General features: G+C 40.5%; 1 protein-coding gene across 5 annotated transcripts in view; it reads left to right on the forward strand.

The window, feature by feature from the left end:
• The window catches only part of rptor (regulatory associated protein of MTOR, complex 1), a 162,063-nt gene that overhangs the window by 120,386 nt on the left and 20,072 nt on the right, over positions 1-21,605 (forward strand). For 3 of the 5 annotated variants that reach the window (XM_018678495.2, XM_018678493.2, XM_018678497.2), the window contains exons 21-29: positions 760-915; positions 6,211-6,329; positions 10,725-10,828; positions 11,300-11,477; positions 11,735-11,845; positions 16,069-16,174; positions 19,959-20,073; positions 20,212-20,336; positions 21,388-21,513. In XM_018678495.2, the coding sequence (XP_018534011.1) occupies positions 760-915; positions 6,211-6,329; positions 10,725-10,828; positions 11,300-11,477; positions 11,735-11,845; positions 16,069-16,174; positions 19,959-20,073; positions 20,212-20,336; positions 21,388-21,513 (1,140 nt within the window). The remainder of the gene's footprint in view (positions 1-759; positions 916-6,210; positions 6,330-10,724; positions 10,829-11,299; positions 11,478-11,734; positions 11,846-16,068; positions 16,175-19,958; positions 20,074-20,211; positions 20,337-21,387; positions 21,514-21,605) is intronic. The other 2 variants (XM_018678496.2, XM_018678498.2) reach the window with 1 other exon arrangement.

A 21,605-nucleotide genomic window follows, 5' to 3' on the forward strand; every position in this document is an offset into this window, starting at 1 on the left:
AATCTTGATTAGTGAGGCCATGATCATGCACCCAAACATCTATGTTCACAGTTTTTGGATCACATGACCTGCTGTCCAAATTAAGCCCTTAACCTCCTGTTTGTGTCACTTCTCAGTGATTCAGACAGCTAAAGCTAACTGCCCGCCCTCTGTCCACCGCTGCCAGACTGAGTAATGCATAAGCCCTGAGTGGAGCTAAATCATTGGCACTTGGTAAAGTGCATAACCTACTGCTGACACCATTTCTAATTCACATTCTCAGTGTTTATTCCAATATGCAATGGTGTTTATCATCAATAAGCACAGAGCAGAGTGTATTTCCATTCTCTACCAATCTCCATTTCCACATTTCAGCCTGCAGTCTGTTTAGGGGATGCATGGCGTTTGGGTTTGTATGAGTCCGAGTAATGTTTGGTGATAAGGAGAGTTACAGCAGGAGATGACTGAGCCTGACAGCTAAAATGAAGTTATGAGCAAGTTTGTGTGTTGGAATGTTGCCTCTAAGTATAAGGACTGTTTTCACATCTCACATTTTATTTGTTTATGATTTGGCTATTCCCTTTGCTGTTGTCTTTTTACAACAATAATAACTATAATAAAGTTTATTTATAAAGCCCTTTAACAGCATCTAAAGTGCTTTCTAAACAAAATAAGAACCTCCTCTTCTGCTTCAACTGATATTACATTTATAGCACTCATCTTTTTTTTTGCTGATTGGATCTAAGGCTTTTGTATGAATGTGTGTTTTCTTTCATTCAGGTGGACCAGCAGCCTTCTCCCCTGGTAACCTGAGCACCAGCAGCAGCGCCAGCAGCACCCTGGGGAGCCCTGACAATGACGAGTACATCCTGTCCTTCGAGACCATCGACAAAATGCGACGGGTGTCCTCGTATTCTTCACTCAACTCCCTCATAGGTAACAGTTTGTCAGTAGTGCTGCATCTCGTCTTGGCCTGTGTGTGTGTTTCATACCAAAATACTCTTTTATTGCTGTTAAATAAGTTCATGTGTGAAAACTGCGATACACCAAATGAACACTAATTCTGCTTTGCAAGGGCTAGATGTGAAGAACAAATGAAATTTCAAAACAGGATATTTTTTATTTATTATATCATCATAATATTAAATAAATTGTAATATATTTCACATACAGGGGTTGGTAGCAACATCAGTGATGTAGATGTACCCTTTAGGATCATTACAACAAGCTACAGACAGTCGCTGGGACACTGCTGCATGGCCCAACACACAGAAACTGCCATTCCGTGAATGAACACTCCCAAGAGGAGTGCACTTGAGAGAAAATGGAGGGAAATAAATGACCAAGAGAATGTGATAGCAGCCGAGAGAGAGACCTCAGGCCACCCCTAGAGAGGGAGAAACCCCTCAAATGACGTAAAGGACAGAGAGAAAAGCTCCCAGTCCAAGAATAGAACAAGTGTGAAGAAGGTTTGCAGATGTGTAAAGGACAGCAGAGCGGGGTGGGGGTGGGTTAGACCCTGCGAGAGCCACCTGAGGCTGTTAAAGTGCTTTTCCTGGTACACACTGAAGTCGAACCCGCTCACTTACCACTGCTCTCTGGTGATTGGCGGGCTCCACCATGTGTCCTGACAGCCAGTGTGTGCGAGCAGTAAAACCATTAACTCACTTCCAGCCCCACGGGCAAAAGAGAAAGTGAAACTGGGGATTTCCTTTTTCCCTCTTTTTTAAGGTTGTATTTCAAGCTACAAACCTCTTGTAATCTCCCAGCTGCCCTGACACATCCGAGTTTGTGCTTTTTGCTTGCTTCTTTTTGTTTTGTTTTGTTTTTGGTTTTTTGTAAATTACTCAAAATGGAAAATCAAGTGGAAACTAAACTCTGGAGAACAGTCAATTTGACTCGGTATGAAAGTCAGTTCAGGTTTTAGAATGAAATTATCTTTTCAGCGTTTTCTTTGATTTGTTCCTTAAATGAATTCCATTATTTTAGCCGTACCTGACTCAGTCAACCCCTGATCAGCTTCATATCGGCCCTCTGAGTAAACAGCCCAATTTCCTCTGCTCTTAGATTTAATTTTTAACACAATCAGCTGTGTCAGTCTGGATGGGATTGCACTCATACACATATACACACTTTTCTAAGATGTGTGCACATTTTTGTCTCTCTCACACAGACAAAGTGGTAGCTGATTAACTTGATTAAACATTTTGTGTGTAGTTTTCCCCCTAGAATAGATACATCAGGTCATCCTCTCTTTTGGGATTTATCAACTAATGTAGAGTTAATCAAACTCAAACTAAAACTAGCTGCTTGAGTAGGATTTTTATTCTTAGGGCACACATACCATGGGACATCATGGTTTGATGAAAAAAAAAAAAACCAAAACAACAAATAAAAAGCGCTTGCTCTCCTTTCCCTTTTATCTGACAAATTTAGCATTCGGTCTTCAATTAAACCTTTTTCAAGCTGCTTGTGGGCCCTTAATACTGTCCTGAGGTCCCCATGTAAATAGGTTTAAAGACATCTTGTCCCCCTGCCCACTAAGCCATGCCCCCCTGCCTCCCTGCAACTTTATAACTCCTCTCTCACAGAGCGCTGCATGTATAAACATGCAGGGCAGAGCAGATGAATAGATGTTTGTAGCAATATGCAGGAGCATAAACAAAAGACATATGTACCCGAGTGCAGATGAGTGCTGCATTTGATGTTCTGTTGGCTTTTACGTTACTGATGTCACTTCCTTTCAGCTATCTAAGTCAGCAGAGACTTAGTTGACACTTTGACTTTTTTTGTTGTTTACTCATTTGCCTCTGTCTATTGTGTGGTTTGAAGTTGTTTTCATAAGACCCTTGGAGTTTTGTTTTTCATTGCGCCTCAAAAATGTATTAATTTGTTTCTCTCTTTTTGCTATACAACAGCATCTCAGTTTCATCACATCTGCGTTGCAACACTGCAACCTTACAAAAAGAAATGTTGAGAGGTTAAGTGGCCTGTGTATTATAGTATGAGTAGTTTAGAACAATTGAAACCATAAATGCAAAATGCAGCTGCTGCTGGACACTGGCCTGGAGGAGACCAGGATAACACTGCCCTGACTCCCACACAGTTGTGTGGGAGTTGCAGAAGAGATTTATTGATTTACATTTCTTTTATTTGTTTGTCTTCCCTCTTTTACTATAAGTTGCACAAATCCTACTAAACTGTAACAGTCCCACTAACATCTCTGTGGCTGCAATGGTCATATAGAAAACGTTCTATAAGATGGATAAAAATTGAGGTTCAAAGTTTGTTTTTGATTTTTTCAGTGTTCTCAGAATGATCATTCTAACATATTGATGTTAAGCAGCTGTAGTGTTTATTACATTCACCTTCTTAGTTTAGCGTGTTAGCATACTTACATTTGTCAATTAGTACTAAATACAAAGTACAGCTAAGTCTAAGGCAATGTTAGTATTAGTCTTGTAGGTTTGTGTTTATCAAACAAAGTATTGGAAAGTAATATTTTGACCCAGTGAAGGCACAAGATGAGAAGTGGTTGATTGTACATACCAGTTGTTTTACCAGACCATCTAGATGTTAAGATATTTCGTAGTTTAATTAACATTTTTGACCCGCTGCTTCTGTTAGATGAAAGTTAGTGGATCACCAGTATCATTAGGATTAATCCTGTGAGGCACATGAATGTTAAGTAAACATTTTTATCAGCTGATGCATTGGATGAAAATCCAGATGATCACCATGTCAGCCCAATATTTGGGATGGATCTGCCTTTTTACAAAGTATATGGCCAAGCCAAGTCATTCATCCTCTGATGACCTTACCTGACCGTACCAAATTTCATGGCAATGCATCCAATAGTTATCAAGGTAGTGTAAAGTGTAAGTGTAAACCTCATTGTAGTGGTAGATCATTTAGGGGATCACCAAAGTCTTAAGGATTCATCCTGTGGTGACCATGAATGTCTGTACACGTCACGGCTATGCATCCAAGAGTTGATGAGAGAGAGTTCTGGACTAAAATGATAAAGGTGTTTAAGTTAACACTGTGCCTAACTCAGACATTTTCTCTATCTGCATTGACATTTATATTTTGTCACATCAAGAGCTTCGATTCACTTCTACCTGTGTCAGTATATTTGAGGCGCTCTCCCATTTAAAGTGCATCACAGATATGATTTGGTGCCGCTTACACTGCTGCTTACATCTCCCTGTGAAAGATATTTAAAATACGCCTCACAGAGGAGTTTCCTCTCTGCTTTCAAACGTTCTGATGCATTTTTTATGGCACCAGCCATTTAAAGCTCCAAAAATCGCTATGCAGTGTTAAAAGTATTTTATGTCATCTGCCAGAATTGAGAAGCTATAAAAAAGTGATGCAGTGGTTCATTTAGCCAATAGTTAACATCTTTACTACTGTACATCCATTTCACTCTGCGCAAGTCTTCAAATGACACAAGTGTCAAGTCCTGACAAGGCACTGGTGCAGCCAGTGAGTCATATTTCCTCATGTGGACTACACTGAGGCGGTACAGTGGTAATTTGTGTGCTACCGTAATGTAACATGGCGGTTAAATGGGAGAGGATCTGTATTTCACATTCATCAGCTGGCTGTTTACTGCAGCAGCTAGCACACTGGCATGCTGTCACTAGTCATATCCTGCCCCTCAGGCTACAGCCTGATCACCTCACTTTTTCTCCCTCAGACAGTCTTACCCCCTCTGTCCCTCTCTTTCCTCTTCTCCTGAATTCCCCCCTTTTCTTTCTCTGTGTTCCTCCTCCAACTCTGACCCATCTCAACCATATCTCAGAGGATGCAGGCTTCCGAGACATCTTACCCCTCCCTGTCCTCCTCACCTTCCTCCCCGTCCTGTATGGTGTCCTGCTGTACCCCCTAGCTGTAGTCCTCCATCCTCCTCCTCTCTATCCTTTTTTGATCTCCCATTTTTAAAGCATGGAACTGGTGAATCCCCTTGGCACTCTGGAGAGGAGACTGGGCTGTAAGAAGGTCCAGGCTTCACTCCCTCTCACTGCCCCACAACACCCCAAGGGGTTTGCAGGCGCAGGGTTCATGGAAAGTTGGAAACCAAGGTTGTAGGGAGATGATTAAAAAAGACATGAAATGAGGGGTCATCCTGAGAGGTCAAGTTGTATCTTCTCTGCATAGCTGGAAAGACAGGAGAAAAAGGAAAGAGAGGAGGAAACTGAAATATGGGGACAAAATGATAAAGCGCAACAGTTGGAGACTATTACCGCTCAGTGTCCCCACGGCTGACACCGAGGGAGAAGAGAAAGACGACAGATTGAAACTGACAGACAAAGGGACATTTAGAGGGAGACTCAGTAGAAAAGGCACAGCGGCAGTGATGGAGGCTTGATGCACTGCAGAGGCAACGTGCTAAAGCAAGTAAAAGCCCAAAATTAGGGAGAGTGAGATGTGTGGAGGAGAAGGAGGTTGCTGCTGACTCAAAGAGAAGCACTACTGGCAGGTTGAGACCCAAACAAACCAACGTCCTGAAATGACTCCTGAGAAAATGACAGGAGAGAGATGGAGAAGATGGTAAATGAGCAAACAGGCAGGACGAAGAGGGTTTAAAATCACAAGTTTAAATAATGATCTACAATTGGGGAAACTGTCACCTTTCACTACAAAGGGAATGCTGAGGCTAAGAAGATGAACAAAACCACCTGACAGTTGGAGCAACTTTGTTCATTTGTATTCATGATAAGAGTGACAGTTGACAGCAATGAAGCTCCAGTGGATGAGGAGAGCCAGCTGCTTAGAGAGACAAAGAGAGAGAGAGAGAGAGAGAGTGTGTGTGTGTGTGTGTGTGTGTGTGTGTGTGTGTGTGTGTGTGTGTGTGTGTGTGTGTGTGTGTGTGTGTGTGTTAATTAATGATGTACATTACCTGACACTGGAGGTCATTTTCCCTCTGCCACCTAGGCACATCCAACAACTGCAGAAGAGGAAAATGATTGGGGCAGGTAGCATGATGCTAATGAGATGATATAGCATTAGCACTGAATGCTACCACTCTGCTGTAGTAATGAACTTGGATACAAGTGATGAGAGTTTCACCAGAATGAGGTGCATGTGCTGATGGGTGTATTATGTGTGTATTTGTTTACTGCATATGGGTGTATGATTTGTGATTATTCCCCAACAACTGTGCCTACAGATTCCATTTTATTTCCAGAAATCTGTTTTCTTATTTGCTTTGTGTGCCTTTTCCAGGTGTGTCCTTCAACAGTGTTTACACTCAGATCTGGAGAGTGCTGCTACATCTCGCCGCAGACCCATTTCCTGAGGTGTCAGATCTGGCCATGAAGGTCCTTAACAGCATAGCATACAAGGTGTGTTGTGTTGTAGTCTTTACTGCTGGATCGTGTTTCATGTCTTCACCATACATAAATGTTTAAGGAGCACCTGAGGTGTTAGAGCTGTTATTAGGCTGTTTTACTGATTTCATGGTTGTTTACAATGTTGAGAATCCAAAATTTGAAGCTTGTTTTTTTTAACTGGTGTCCTCATTATAAGTCATTTTGAAGATGAGCATCAACTAATTTCCTAGAGTGTAATGTAATGTGGGGGGGGTATAATAGACTTATTTGTCTCTGTATGCGTATGTCAGTTCCTGTTCACCACATGGTTATGCAGTGAAAAAGATCCATTTCCAGCACACACACACCACACACATCACCCACACACCCCACCCTCCCACTGGCATTTTCTTCCTCCAAAAGGCCATTACTTTTGTGCAAATGCAATTAAGGGCCAATGACTCCCTGAGGCTTGGCAGAGCAGAGCAGAGCAGAGCAAAGAAGCAGCTGTAACTTAAGGAGCCATAATAACCACTGGTCCGCCACCCATCCTAACCCCGAGGCAAAATTTCATATGTTTCCTACCACCAACACCAGTTGTCCCCTCAGTTACCTTCAGATGAGCAGCATCTCTGCAATGAGACTCCCTACTGGACTGCAATAAAAAACAACAGGACTTGATTTACAATATAATGCAATAGACTTCTCCTCTGCCAGCTAATGCACTGCGTTGTCTGTGTGGCACTGCAACACACTTGTGTAGTATTAGTTTCTCTGTACCTGCAGACCTGAAGTCACCCAAGCAAAGAGTGGTGTCATATTTATAAAAATTAGCAGTCTGACAGCCAGCATATGGGAAGAAACAGATTTTCAGCCACAGTATTATCTCGAGGCTGACAACTGAAACAGACACACACTTTAATCAGGCACTGCACCTGCCCCAGACCTTCTGTATTGTCCTCACTTGTCTGTCATTTGTGAAGGGTGTGACTCTTAGAAAAGGTGACACTTGATTCAGCTATGTTGAAAGCAATTTTCAATTTTCAATTTTCAAATGCTGTGTCACTTTATTGGTCAGCATTTAGAGACTTGAAAGTCTCACAGCTGACTTCCATCCATCAATTATCTATGCCACTTGTCCTTAAGGGTTGCAAGGGGCTGGAGCCTATCCCAGCTGACACTGGCCGAGAGGCTGGGTAGGGTACACCCTGTACAGATCGCCAGTCCATCACAGGGCTGACATATAGAGACAAACAACCATTCACACTCACACCTGTGGGCAGTTTAGAGTCACCAATTAACCTGCATGTCTTCGGACTGTGGGAGGAAGCCAGAGTACCCAGAGAGTACCCAGGCAGGAGAGAACATGCAAACTCCACACAGAAAAGCCCTGGGCAGACCAGAGTTTGAACCCAGAACATTCTTGCTGTGGGGCGACAGTGCTAACCACTGCACCACTGTCCTGCCCACTCACATCTGACTTCTCTGACTCTCTTATTAAGACTTGTGACTTGTCTTGGACTTGGCTTGATTTAGTTTACTTTTTTGATTAGCTTGATACTTGACTTGAATTTTTTGCGCTCCTCCTGACTGATTTTGCATTTGACTTGGACTTGTCTCAACTGACTAGATACTTGTCTTGACCTGTACTGATCTCGACTTACTAGAGACTTCGTTTTAACTTTATTGACGTGAGCGTTAACTTGAATTTATCTTGATTGACTTGATAGTTAACTTGGGTTTCTCTCAGTGGACTAGATACTTGGCTTGAACTTGACATGAGACATGGACTGATTGAAGACTTGATTCAGACTTATCTTGATGACTTTAAACCTATTTTCATTTACATATACTAATATGTGATGAAACGTGGAACTAATTAACAGTGTAACAAAGATGTACACAATACACCATGTTAATGTTGCACATAAAGTAATATACTGGCATGAAAATAGTGATAAAGGATTAAGCTCTGCCTGTGTTGTTTGTACACCTGGGGGGAAAAAGAACAGTCTGACATTTAAAAAGAATGACAATCTAAACTCCTTTTAAATGCCTTATTTTCTAAAGTTAATGAGTTATCATAGATGGAGTCTGCATTCTTTTTTTTTTTTTTCATGCCGAAAGCTTTTGAGAGACAGCTTAATCAGAGAACATTCATTCCAGGTTCACAAGTGTTAACATTAGCCTAACTGGGAATTCAGCTCTTTTAATTAGGATTTTAAATGTCAAATGTTATTGATTTGTAACAAAGAGAACAAGGTCAGCAGCTAATTAAAATTTACTTGCTTCTCTGATGATGAACGCTTTAAATGCTTTTATTAGTCCCCTCTTCCTGCATGAAGCTGGGATGAAAGTCATTGGTCTTTTTTTTATTGTGTTATTGTAGTGTGTCCAGTCTTTTGACTATAACCTGCAGTTTGACTAGTAAAGCTGCTTGAAGAAGTTTTCACCTGACAAGGGGTCTGATTTCCAAAAAAAAAAAAAAAAAAAAAAAAAACACCCTTTACTATGAGCAGAGTCCATTGCTTTTTCAGTGGACTCTAGGAAGGCTCTACTCTCCTTCTCACTTAAATGAGTTAAGAGCAGAGATTATGACTTGTCAGGCCAAAATCATCCAGTTTCCTGTTTCACCCGATGGAGCAGATAAATCTTTTCACACACTTACCCCATGACACACCTCTCCAACCACATCTTCCCTCCATCTACCACCGTCTCCGCCTTGGCCTAACCCTCTCTTCTTTACCGCTTCCATGTCATCTTCATACATCAAGGCAGTGCTTTCTCCACCAGCTGAACATTTTAGTTTCTCCTTCAATAATTAAACAGGACCATTCAGAGGCTTTTCTGAGCCGTCATCAGTTTTCACGCCCGTATCCTGCCAGTGTGTACACGCACTAATTTGTTTGCTCAGTTGACTCACTTTCCAGCCAATTAATGATGGAGGAAGTGAAGGAAAGCGGGTTGAAACAGGAGAGCAAGCTGTTTCCCAGCGTGGAGCGGAGCAGCTGGTAGAAACGATTACCCCCATTTCCCGGAGTTTTGCATATCACATTTTCTGGAAAGCTCGTCAGCAGATAAGGCATGTGGCCTCCTGCATTAGCGCGATGTTTGTTTACCACATGTTGACGATCAGCAAACGTTGATGAATAATCCATGAACTTGTTGCATAATTGAGCTGTTTTTAACGATGAGCTTTCAACTTTCTCGCACATTCATACCAGCATCTGGTAAAAGGTATCTAGTGTGATCTCTGTTGACCCAGGGTAGTAAAACACATTTGGTGGAATTTTGTGACCTGCAACACTAAATACATTGTTGTTAATGGACACACACACTGACTTTGAGGGAATAAACCTGTGACCTTTTATTGCAGGACAGGCTTGATAACCTCTTATCCTCCCTACTGCCTCATTTTTTAAAGATCCTTTTGTATCTGCTTTTACGAGTCTATAGCTGCACTTTGCCACAACCCCTTTCTAACTCAAAAGATCTTCAACAGGATTAATGCTGTAGTGTCACACTCAGTTTTTCCATTATAAATGTCTAGTTTCTCTGCATGGACTCTGCTGCCTTCACACACACACCTGTCAACTTCATATGTTCACCTCCCACTTTGTCAGAAATAACTATATCCTTCAGTTATTTATCTTATTTTTTTATGTCCTTCTCATCATATTGATCTTGTGCTTGAGTAGAAAAGGTACTTAGATCAGTGACAGAGCTATTTCCATGATAACCCTCTCAGCTCATTTTACTGCTGTTTGTTTCCAATTGCCTCTTAATGAAGCGCTAGCAGCTAACCTTAGTAACTGATGCCATATCACCATCTCAAATGCAGTAGATTGTATGTGTGTAAACTTTGCATTAAAAAACTTTTCTCCCTCCCTCTCAGCCTTTTAGGCTCACACCACAAACAAAAGATACTTGCTGCAATTTTGTTCTATTAGCATAGAAATCAAATTCAAGGCAATCCCAGGTAGTAAAATGTGTTTGCTCGTGTTAACTAGATTTACCCTGCACAGAGTTTTCTCTCCACCTGGCATGAGTAAACAACAACTCTGCTATTCATCAGTGATGCTTTGCCTCTATTGCCTTTATTAGGTTTACCCCTCCCTTGTGAGCAGCCATTAGACAACTCACAATGAAGAGGTTATATTACCTGCTCCACTTAATGAGATAAAGTTCTGGAAATTTCGTCAAACTTTGTAAAGTGCTGCACTTTTATGTTACAACAGGACGAGTGCACTGATTTTAGCTATTGCCTCTAGTCAGGATCTGTACTCAAGTTTGTCTCTGAAATATCTGAATACCCCATACACCATACACCCCATACACGTCCACATTTTAACCACATAACTCCTCCAAGTTCCAGTGGACTTATTAGATTAAACAATGGTGAACTTAACCCACTTTCTTTCTCCACAGGCGACGATGAACGCTCGGCCTCAGAGGATCCTGGACTCTGGATCTCTCACCCAGTCGGCTCCAGCCAGTCCCACCAGCAAGGGCACACACATTCACCAGGCTGGGTGAGGGAATATGTCTCTCACACACACACACACACACACACGTGAATATTCATATATACAGAAATCTCAGTCACAGTAAAACCCCAAAACATGTGCTTCACACTTACAGCTCACTCAGCTTTCTAGCAAGATACACAATTTCTCTTAGTGAAGTACATTTCACTGCTTAGTGCATAATATGGATGATACATAAACAAGATCAAAAATATAAAGATAATGAGACAAAAGCATTGAACAAAATCCATATCAGCACAGTAAATTGTGCAGATGTGAATCAAGAGCAAAAAGATTATAGTGATAATAAGATTCCTAAGAAAAGTGAAAAATCAAATACATCTCTTGATCTTATGCATCAAGCACGCATGCCACACAAAAATAATATTTGAGATTAAATAAATGTCTAAGCTCTGCCTCTTTTTCTTAATTTATTATTATTATTATTATTATTATTATTGTTTTCTGTTCCTTTAGTGGGTCTCCTCCCATGCCCAGCACCAGCAGCTCCAGTTTGACAAATGAGGTGCCCAAACCCCCCACCAGAGAGCAACCAGCCACACGCCCACCATACACCCCAACACTGGGAGGACAAGCACCCCACTCCCACCAATTCCCCCGCACCCGCAAGATGTTCGACAAGGGACCAGAGCAGGTAAAGGAATATCCAGCTGAATGAGTGTGTGCAGCTTTGTTAGTGTGTGGATATAATAACAAGATATAATAATATACCGCGCTTTTAACTTGAAATTGGCTAGAATAAAATTTGCGTATTTTCTGTTTTATCCACTTTAAGTCTTTGATTCACTACATTTTTTCTGTGTGTGTGTGTGTGTGTGTGTGTGTGTACGTACGTACGTACGTGTACACCTACATACGTGTGTGTGTGTGTGTGTGTGTGTACGTGTACAGGCAGCTGAGGACGGTGATGAGCCAGGTGGTCACAGGAACTACATCAGTCCTGCCCTCCAGACAGGCCTATGTGATTGGAGTGCAAAGTATTTCGCTCAGCCTGTCATGAAGGTAGAGTCCCCCACAGCTTTGTCTCTCCTCTCTTTTCCATGTATTATTCCATTTTACCACATTCACCTGCCAGTCAGTTACAAGATTGTGCTTCACAGTGATATCGGAGCAGACATAAAGCATCATGTCAAATGAATTGCTGCTTTGATAAAATGCAAGTAAAATGTTGAATTAAAAAAGAAAAAGAGTAAATCCATCTTTTTTTAATCAATAATTTAAAAACAACATTTTCATGTTATTCCTTTGCTGTGCAATCTAGTTCTTGAACAGTAGCTTAAAGTGGTTGCTTAGCAACAAAGAGGCCCTGATACTGTATCACAGGTAATTTTCAATTTTCTCATAAATATTAATGTGAAGTGGGAGGTCATAGGTGCACTTTTGTCATGCATTTTACAAAGGCCTCAGTTGTGACTGAGCCATCTGAGGACATGAACTTTGTGTTACTGAGTTTCTTTAAAAAAAATAATGACATCCTATGGAACAGCAGGGAAGGGACCAATCATAGAGTGAGAAAGTACCTGCTGCTTGTACTTCTGAATAATTGAGTTCTCAAAGCTCCATAACATCCTCTTGAGTGAAATTTAAGATTTAAAGAAGCACTTCTTACCAGGCACAGTAGTTGGTGCCAAATTTGATAATATTAAATCAAGCTTCCATCTGTTTAAACACTCTAAACAAGCCAACCTGTCTTGGAAAAAAAAGAAGTTAAAACAAATTGTGTCAGCACATTTTGTCAGAGTTAAACAAAAAAGGAAGGAATCATTAAAAAATAGACAAGCATGGAGGTCAAATAGAGGAGAAAAGAGAAACTTTGTGGAGTGGAGAGAGAAAGATAAGCAAGAAAAGTATTAGATATTGATGTGTGCATGAGAAAAAGTGGCTGGAACAGAAAGAGAATGAAAAAAAGTAGAGTTTTGTCAAATAAAATATTTACAATACAGACGTTTAGGGCAGAAACAGAGGGAAGGTTTGTGTGTGAAGGAGAGGGAGAGTGCACCAAGAAAAAGTAAGAGATGATGAAAGTAAAATATTTAAAAAAGGAGAACAGACATTGAGGGGCAGATAGAGGTGGAAGAAGAATGTGGGAGAAGAGGAAAAACAGAGTAGTTGAAAGTGAAGTAAAATTCAGCAAAAAGAGCACAGTGGTGGGATAAACAGGAAAGGAGCCAGAAGAGGCAACAAAAGGTGACGAAAAGCAGGGAGATGATTGGATGGGAAAAGTGAGTGAAAGAGCAGGCAGAGGAGGAGGACGAGAAGGAGGAGGAGAGGGGTTTTGCCGTAGCGCAAATCAGAATGCTGTGTTGGCAAAATTTTGAGTGCTGCCATAAAACTCCACTCCATTACAAAGCTCTCTGTGTGTGTGAGTGTGCCTCAAAAGTCTGCACACAGGTTATCATATCACTGTGTCAGCAGCATGAGAGCTGTGTGTGCGTGTGTGTGTTGTGTGTGTGTTGTGTGTGTGTGTGTGTGTGTGTGTGTGTGTGTGTGTGTGTGTGTGTGTGTGTGTGTGTGTGTGTGTGTGTGTGTATCTCCATCTAGAATTTTAGGGGAGCAAGGACATTGAAGGCTCTCGTCATGTTAGGGAGACACTGCTGAAAAAGATTTCCACTACTGCTTTAAGAGTGTGTGAGAGAGGGAGCAGGGGTCACACACAGCCAAGGGAAGTAGGGGTGTTGATACAAATATACCTCAGTGCACTGAGAACACCCCAAGAGGAAGCAACCCGACCTCTCAGTCCCAGTTATCCATGATATCTTTTTAAAATCATCATTATTACTTAAATGATTATTGTTATTTCTTTCCAGAGCTTTCCAGATGTATAGGATATAGGAAGTTTCATGGAATGAACTATATCATTCAGCTCTAATTATTGATCAGTTGCAGTCTTAGTGTTCATTGGGCACAATTTCAATTAATTGCTTGTATAACAGATTGTCTTAGTTGATGTAAACATTAAGAAATGTGAAGGTCTTCTAGAGACAACCAAGCACTTCAGCATATACCATATGAATAATGAATTAATGGTATAAATGGAGTAATTCTGTAGTACTATTCAGTTGTCATGACAGTGTGACAATGCGCCAGCATACATATGTCAGAACTTTAAAAATGAAGCAGCTAAATGGAATTGGGTCATTATTCATTTTATTATTGACCCCTGTGCTTTTTCTACCTGCTTTTAAACTCCAACACACACCACACAAAGAAATAGAAAATTGCAAATCATGAAATAAAGTGCTGCTAGGAAATCTTAATGCTACAGTATAGATAGATATTTTAGATATTCTGTGCCTCCAGTGGCAACACTGCTCTGAACAGTCAAAAACAAATGGTTTTCAAAGTTTGGTGTGGAGGAACATGATTGGTCTGCACAGAGCCCTAACTTCAGACACATCCAACACAAGGTCTTTTTGCCAAATTCCAGTACCCAACCTCAAAATGCCACGGAAAGTCCTCTCAGAAGAGTGGAGGCTGTTACAGCAGTATATTTATCTCCATGTTTTGGAATGAGATGAGTAACCATCACATACATATTCATGTTCAGGTGTCCACTTACTTATGGCCATATAGTTTACTAGTAATTCTGCTGTATGCCCACAGTGTGAAGAGTTCTGTGGAGAAAGTATGCAGAAGTCTCACCTTCTCTCTCTCTCTCTCTCTCGCTCTCTCTCTCTCACACACACACACACACACACACACACACACACTTTTTTACCTCAGTGTCTCATTATATGCTACATTAGTAGCTGGCACAGTGTAGGACCACCACCCCAGGAACCACACACACACAAACATGCACTCTCTCTGTCCCTCTCTCTCAGCTGTGGGAATATGTCAAACTCTGTCTGACTGCTAAATCTGCCTCCTCCAGGGCTCATACAGGAGCATAATGCTCTAGAGATGCTTTATGTGATATACAGATAAACCTGACTTACAATACTTGTATAGTCACCTGGCACTGTAGCTGTGTGTGTGAGCGTGTGAGCGTGTGTGTGTGTGTCAGGCTTTTTAGAATTCAGTGGGCATGGTAGGCCTTGCTGTAGAAATGTGCTTAATAAGCACATCCTGGCAATGAGCAAGTAGACACACATACTATTACAGTTTTCCTCTGTTGCTTATGTTCTGCTGTTTATTTATGTATCTATCAAATATGCATGATAATAGCAAAGTCTAAGTTTTTAATTTACAACTTTAATACTTGTAGCAAAAAATTGACGAGTCCACTTTATATTACATTCTGCATATTTAATGTCATGTTTAAAAAGGGAATCAGTCTGTTCTCTTAAAATAAAGCCAGCATAAAATTAGTGGGGGCCATTATGTTACATAAGACTTAATAACACTTTTCATATTGTCGCTCTGCTCAAAAGACATTATTGCCTAAAGTGAACCTGACACCCTGACTCATTATCTGCACATGAGCTTCACTAAACATTCTATCTGGCAAAATAATCCAGACCTGTAAAAGTTGAACATTTTTATATTGTCAATGAGCACTATAGTTTCAAGTGGAACATACTATGACCTGAAAATCAGGGTCTTTAAAGGATTAGTTAAAAATGTTGGGGAATATGCTTTTTTGCTACCTCTCTTTTTTGAACACTAAGAACTGTAATGCTCCCTAAAAACACCTTTTATCTTTTCTGTGTGATCGTACACAAATGTAAAAATGACAGTTTGCAGTTTTAGCAGGAGTTAACTGCAACAACCAACAACAGCCAGACATAGTAAATGTACATGTTATCATGAAGTCTTGTCATCACAGTAAGGTTGCCAGATTTGGTGCCATTGTGGATGTACATTAGCCTGCACTAAAACATATTCTCACTGACTCTGGTTGACTCTAGCAACCAGAGCCATAGCTAAAGATTCTAAACAGAATCAGTGGTTTGGCTGATCAATCTTCTCAGCTAACCTCCAGAAAGAAAGCAAATAAGTGCATTTGCCAAATGAATATGCAATAAACATTCCTGCCTTCTGTCATGTTTACCAAACAAAAGGGGGACTATATGAGCCTGCATCTCAGGCTATTCAAACTGATGGATAGGTGATGGGGGTAACGAGTGCCTGATGTGGTTTTCTCAAAACAGTCGACTTTTGTACTGCCTCTGTGTTTCTGCGCTGTAACTAAGCTGCAAAATATATAAACCATATGCTCATCTTACAAATGTTAGAAATGGAGTGACCTTTTGAATCTCTCCTGTTTTTTTCCACCCTCTCAGATCCCAGAGGAGCATGACCTCGAGAGCCAGGTGAGGATGGAGCGGCAGTGGAGGTTCCTGAGAAATGCTCGCGTGAGAAGGCAGAGCAGAAGTATCACGCAAAGAGGTTAGTAACACACACAAACACAGATGTATTCCCTTACACACATGAATAAAACCAAAACTGAAATTCTTTTAAAAACAAAAAGACATTTACATTTAACAACGCTCTCTGTATTTAAGATCAGTCAATTAATCTCTGAGGGGAAATTCACATGTGAGAAATATGCAGGTATAAAGAACTGTGGACTGCACTATAAATGAAGAATTCATTTGAAGATATTACTTGAAAATTAAATTAAATCAGTTTTCAAAATGTCATCCCAGGTTTTAATCTCATTACCATTAGATGACATGACTGCTCCCATATCTTGTAAAAGGCAGATTTATAAATGGAGCACATTTCATACACAAGGCCATTCAGTGTGATTAACATATGCACGGAACGTCAAAATCACAGAGATAACGGTAGAAAAGCATGAGACAATAATAGTAAAAGGAGGTAAAATACTGTCAATACTGTTCTCAAAAAAGATGAAACATGCATGTTTGAAATGATAACAAAACATCCATAAAATGTAAAGCTCAAAATGGATCAGATGAGTGAGTTTGATATGAAAGGGGGTGACATCCTCCAATTATCAGACAACTCTATTGGTCTGTTTTAGTTTCTTTCAGCTCATTGTTTTTGTTTTATGATATATTCTGTCTTTGGCTTATTTTACCACTCTCAGCAACCATGTTTTCAGCAGCAGCACCATTCAGCTAAAAAAAACAAAAGGACCAAAACACAGATGAACCAAATTTACAGCTATCTGCTCAGCACCAAATGACACCCAGGCTAAGTTACCAATTAGCTGAAAGAAAGAATATATATATATATATATATATATATATGGGGAGAGAGAGAGCGAGAGAGAGAGAGAGAGAGATGCGAATGCAAAAGGCAAAGGAGTCCTCTCTGATCAGTAGCTCTGTTATAAGCAGTATCAGAAACAGTGTTGAGATAACAGTCTGGAATCCAGACGGTCTAAAAAAAAAAAGGTCAAGCTGGGACACACACCAGGTGTACAGCTCTGTTTCAGGCATGTGATTTGCAGTGATGAGAGAGGATTGATTGATCATCAGCTCGTAGTCAGAAGCAACCCTGTTTATGAGTCACAGGACTCCCCTCACACACATACTCAGACACACCAACCTGCACATTAAAGAGCCCAGCGTGCTAGCATATACACAGACTTCCCAAGTGAAGTCAGAGCTTTCTCAAACAGAATAGCTAACACCTCCAACGTCATTGGCAGCCCCCTCCACACATACACACACGTGCGCTCACATACACACACACAGTGTCACGAGGCGATTGGCGTCAGAGCTAAGGCTTGCTCACGCACGTCTCTCCCTCTCTTTCTGACTGCTTGCTAAATCATTGAATTCCCTTCTATCTTCAGTTTTTTGAAAGAAAAGAGAAGTAGTAGGGTTGCCCTCATTCAGTCTCTTCCCTCCAGAGAGAAACGAGACGAGAGGAGAGGAGGAGGGAGGGTGAGATGGAGGGAGAGAAAGACTTGAGGACGAAGGAGGCGAGAAGGAGGCAGCAAAGCTAGGAATAAGAAGATTTTCACTTGGTTTTTCTTCTCTTGTTGATGCAAAATTAACCACATCAGCATGCAGCTCTAAAGTCCTCAGGGTAGTTTCAGATTTTATAGTACTTCCATATCGAAGAAACCATCAGACAACACCAACAAAAGCAAATCAATGATGATCTAGTATGTACTTTTCCCTCCAACTGCATATTTCCATCACAGCTGCATCTGTGATGAATTCTTGATGGATTTTTTCCTCATTTTTCTTCATCTCATCATGGTGGTCTCAAGAGTGTGTTCAGGTAGCCAAGGACAGGCTGGCAAACCGACTTGTGTTGTTGCCATGACAACATATGATGAGCCAGTGAACTTATCAGTTGCACTGGCGCGTTGTTACACTCATATCAAAACTTGCCACAGGGATACACATCTAGTATCTACACCGTTTTTCTCACTGTCTTGAATTTCCAACCATATATCGTGTCACATGTTTACTTCCCTTTTCTTGCTTTGCCTTAAATTCCACCATTGTTATTTCTTAACAACAACTTAGCGTCTGTAATCCTTGCTTTTTTCCCCCCATGCTGAGTAATTAATTCCAGTAAATTGTGTTTAGAAAAGTATATTTCTGTTCTTTTTGTCTTTTTTCTTTTCTGCTCTATTTGCAGCTACATATTAGCCAGTTTCCCCACTGACATGATCTAGTTTCATCTTAATTTAGAAATATATTTTTAACAACAACTTGAATTAGTCATCCTCAATCACCAGAATTTTAAGCCACTGCCTGCCCTCCTACAACCAGTGTATTTAAGATTTGATCTTTGTATAGCTGTCTGAAGTAAGCATACAGATGTACAGACTGAGTTTCAGGACAGCATTAGGGCCCTTGCTATGAATGTTGGGAAATTAAAGTTTTATGCTGTCTAGACCCTCTAGTTATATCAAACATTTAAGGTTTTCAGATTTTCCAGTATAAGGTGTTGCACACATTTTAGATCACAGGAGCTCTACATTTACTTACTGTCGTACCAAAAACAGCAATAATGATTCAGTTATTGCCTGTGTAACCAAAGCCTGACATATTTCATTCCTCTGTGCTGTAAACCTTATTAAAACACATGAACGTTGGCACTGGGGGACATTTTCATTTGTTACCACAAACACACACATTTCATTATTTTGACTGAATCACATGTGCATACACATACAGCCCTGCTGCTTTATAAACTCAAATATAGAACAACAAATGTGTATTAACCCACTGCTGAAAATAGTCTCCAACTATATACTACCTCCTGATTGAGTGATGTTTGATAAAAAATTGCAGTGCCTAGATGTTTTAGGAATTTTTAAAGTCTTTTTTAAAAATGAAATAATATATTCTAAGACATTTAAAATGTTTATGTCTTTAGTAGTAACCAGTGGGTGTGGGCTGAGCCACAGGCAGGGTGGGGAAATCAGAAAGTACTGAGAGACGAGCTAACACCTCTGTATGTTATATGGTGAAGCAGAAGCAGAATTAAAAATTGAACCAGGGATGATCACAGGATTTAAAGCAATAAGCAACACCATGATTGAAGGATAACTCTGGTATTTTTGAACCTGGGCCTTATTTTCCCATGTTTTTGGGTGTAAATGATTGATACGGACAAAATCTTGGTCCTAGCAGAACATGGGAGTTACCACTGTCTTGATCACTTAGTTTGTTAGTGTTACTGACTGACCTTCAGTGGTGGAAGAAGTATTCAGATCCTTTGCATGAAATAAACTTACAACATAACAACACAAGCAAACTAACTATTATGCTCAGTAAAATTAATTGTTTGTTAAATTGTTTTTGACCCTAGCCATCATTTATACCCAAAAACATGGGAAAATAAGATGCAGGTTCAAAAAACTGAGTTACAGTTTACCTACTGTAATGCATCTGTTTTGATCTCTGCCAGACAGCTTGATAATATACAAATGAAGACTAAGCAGAAGATGGTGAGAAGCTTTTGCCTGTTGGACTGTGTGCAAAGCTGCTTCCATGTAATAATATAAAAATATTACATGGGCGTAGTACAGGCCTGTAATGTACCAAACTCCAAAAAGTATCTGTAATGTAACTATGACTATATGTGCAGGAGCTTCCTGCTGTAGAAGAGTGAAAATTTCACAGATTCAGGATTGGTCATTTCAGCTGCAGTGGGAATCAAGAAATTCTCCTCCTTTTTACAAATGGTCCATTTCTGGCTTTACACCCCACCCCCACCCCACCCTCCATTACAGGTGTTTCCCGTCTGGATGATCAAATATTCATCAACCGCAACCCCGGAGTACCGTCTGTTGTGAAGTTTCACCCTTTCAACACCTGCATCGCTGTGGCAGACAAGGACAGCATCTGGTCAGGGACACATAACAAACTCTCGAGCTGAAAACAAAAATCAGTTTTATATCAAAGACAGCCGTTATGTAAATGATTCTGTTTCAAATTTGATGCTTCAAAATTATTGTCTGAAGACTGTGTGTATGTCTACTGTAGTTTCTGGGACTGGGAGAAAGGCGAGAGGTTGGACTACTTCTACAACGGGAACCCTCGTTACACTCGCATCACTGCCATGGAGTACCTGAATGGACATGACTGTTCATTACTTCTCACTGCAACAGGTTTGAAACTCACAAACACAAACACACACACAATGAAAAGTCAAGAAAATGCAGTACTGCGCAGACTAAAAACTCAAGTTAGTAAATTAGTCAAATTTTCCTTGAGTGAGCAGCTCAAGTGTTCACGCCCACCAGCACAGTGGAAATCGCAAAGAGACTCATTTGTAGCAGCAACAAGCCTTAAACACTTGACTCTTACCCCCACAAACACAAATACACAAAACACTTCTGTGTATTCATCATCATTCATCAACAGAGCAAAGCAATTACCCTCCATGGCTTTAACTTCATAACCCAGAGGAACTGTGGAAAACAACTACATTAAAACATACACAGAAACACATTTACATTTGTCTTTGTTTTATCTTAGTGTAACATTAAACTAAGAATGAATGCCATATTTCATTGCACGCCTCCTGAAATTAATACATTTGAATTCCATCTCATCAAAATGTAATGTGCACTTATTCATTGTCTCTCCATCAACCACACTCTGAAGGATATTAGGGAAGACATTAGTTATAAGAGAATATATAGAATTAAAAAGGTAAAACACTGAATGTAAATCAAGTGGAGACTTTTATTATTATTTCACTGAAATAGCTTCCTCATCAGAGCACATGGACGTGTTTTATCTTTTGCTCTGTGTCTTATCTCTGTTTCAGATACATGGTTCAGACAGGTTTTTAGGGTTAGAGACTCCTGCTTCATTTTGTTTCTCACTGATGAGATACTGTCAGGCATTTTTAAGATGCTCCTCTACACTCTCTATTGATTCTTTGAGAAGTGTCTGTTGTGTTCATGGTCAAGTCACGTGTGTGTGTTGCATGTTTTTTAAAGAGTCTGAGAATCAATCTTCTGCACAGTTTAACTTCCCTTCCAACCCATTACGAATACAAACAAGTTTGAGTCTATTCGCTGTACCTCCTTCTGCCTTAGCCTTTGTTCCTCACAGTATCTCTTTATCCACTTTCCTTTCCTGGCTCTCATTCTTCACTTCCTTCTCTGTATCCTTATGTCTCCATCCGCCACCCTTCCTCCTTCTTTTCAGATGATGGAGCGTTACGCATCTGGAAGAACTTTGCTGACCAGAAGAACCCAGAGATGGTGACAGCGTGGCAGGGTCTTTCTGACATGCTGCCCACTACCCGAGGTCAGCCCTCTGCCAGCATTCACAGTAAAGATCAGCGCTCTATTTTACTATGTGATTCCCCACCCACCCATGCTCCCACAGTACAGTATTTCCTGTGATACCTCGCCAACTGCCCC

The sequence above is a fragment of the Lates calcarifer genome, linkage group LG5 (assembly GCF_001640805.2).
Source record: "Lates calcarifer isolate ASB-BC8 linkage group LG5, TLL_Latcal_v3, whole genome shotgun sequence".
NCBI classification, from domain to species: domain Eukaryota; kingdom Metazoa; phylum Chordata; class Actinopteri; family Centropomidae; genus Lates; species Lates calcarifer.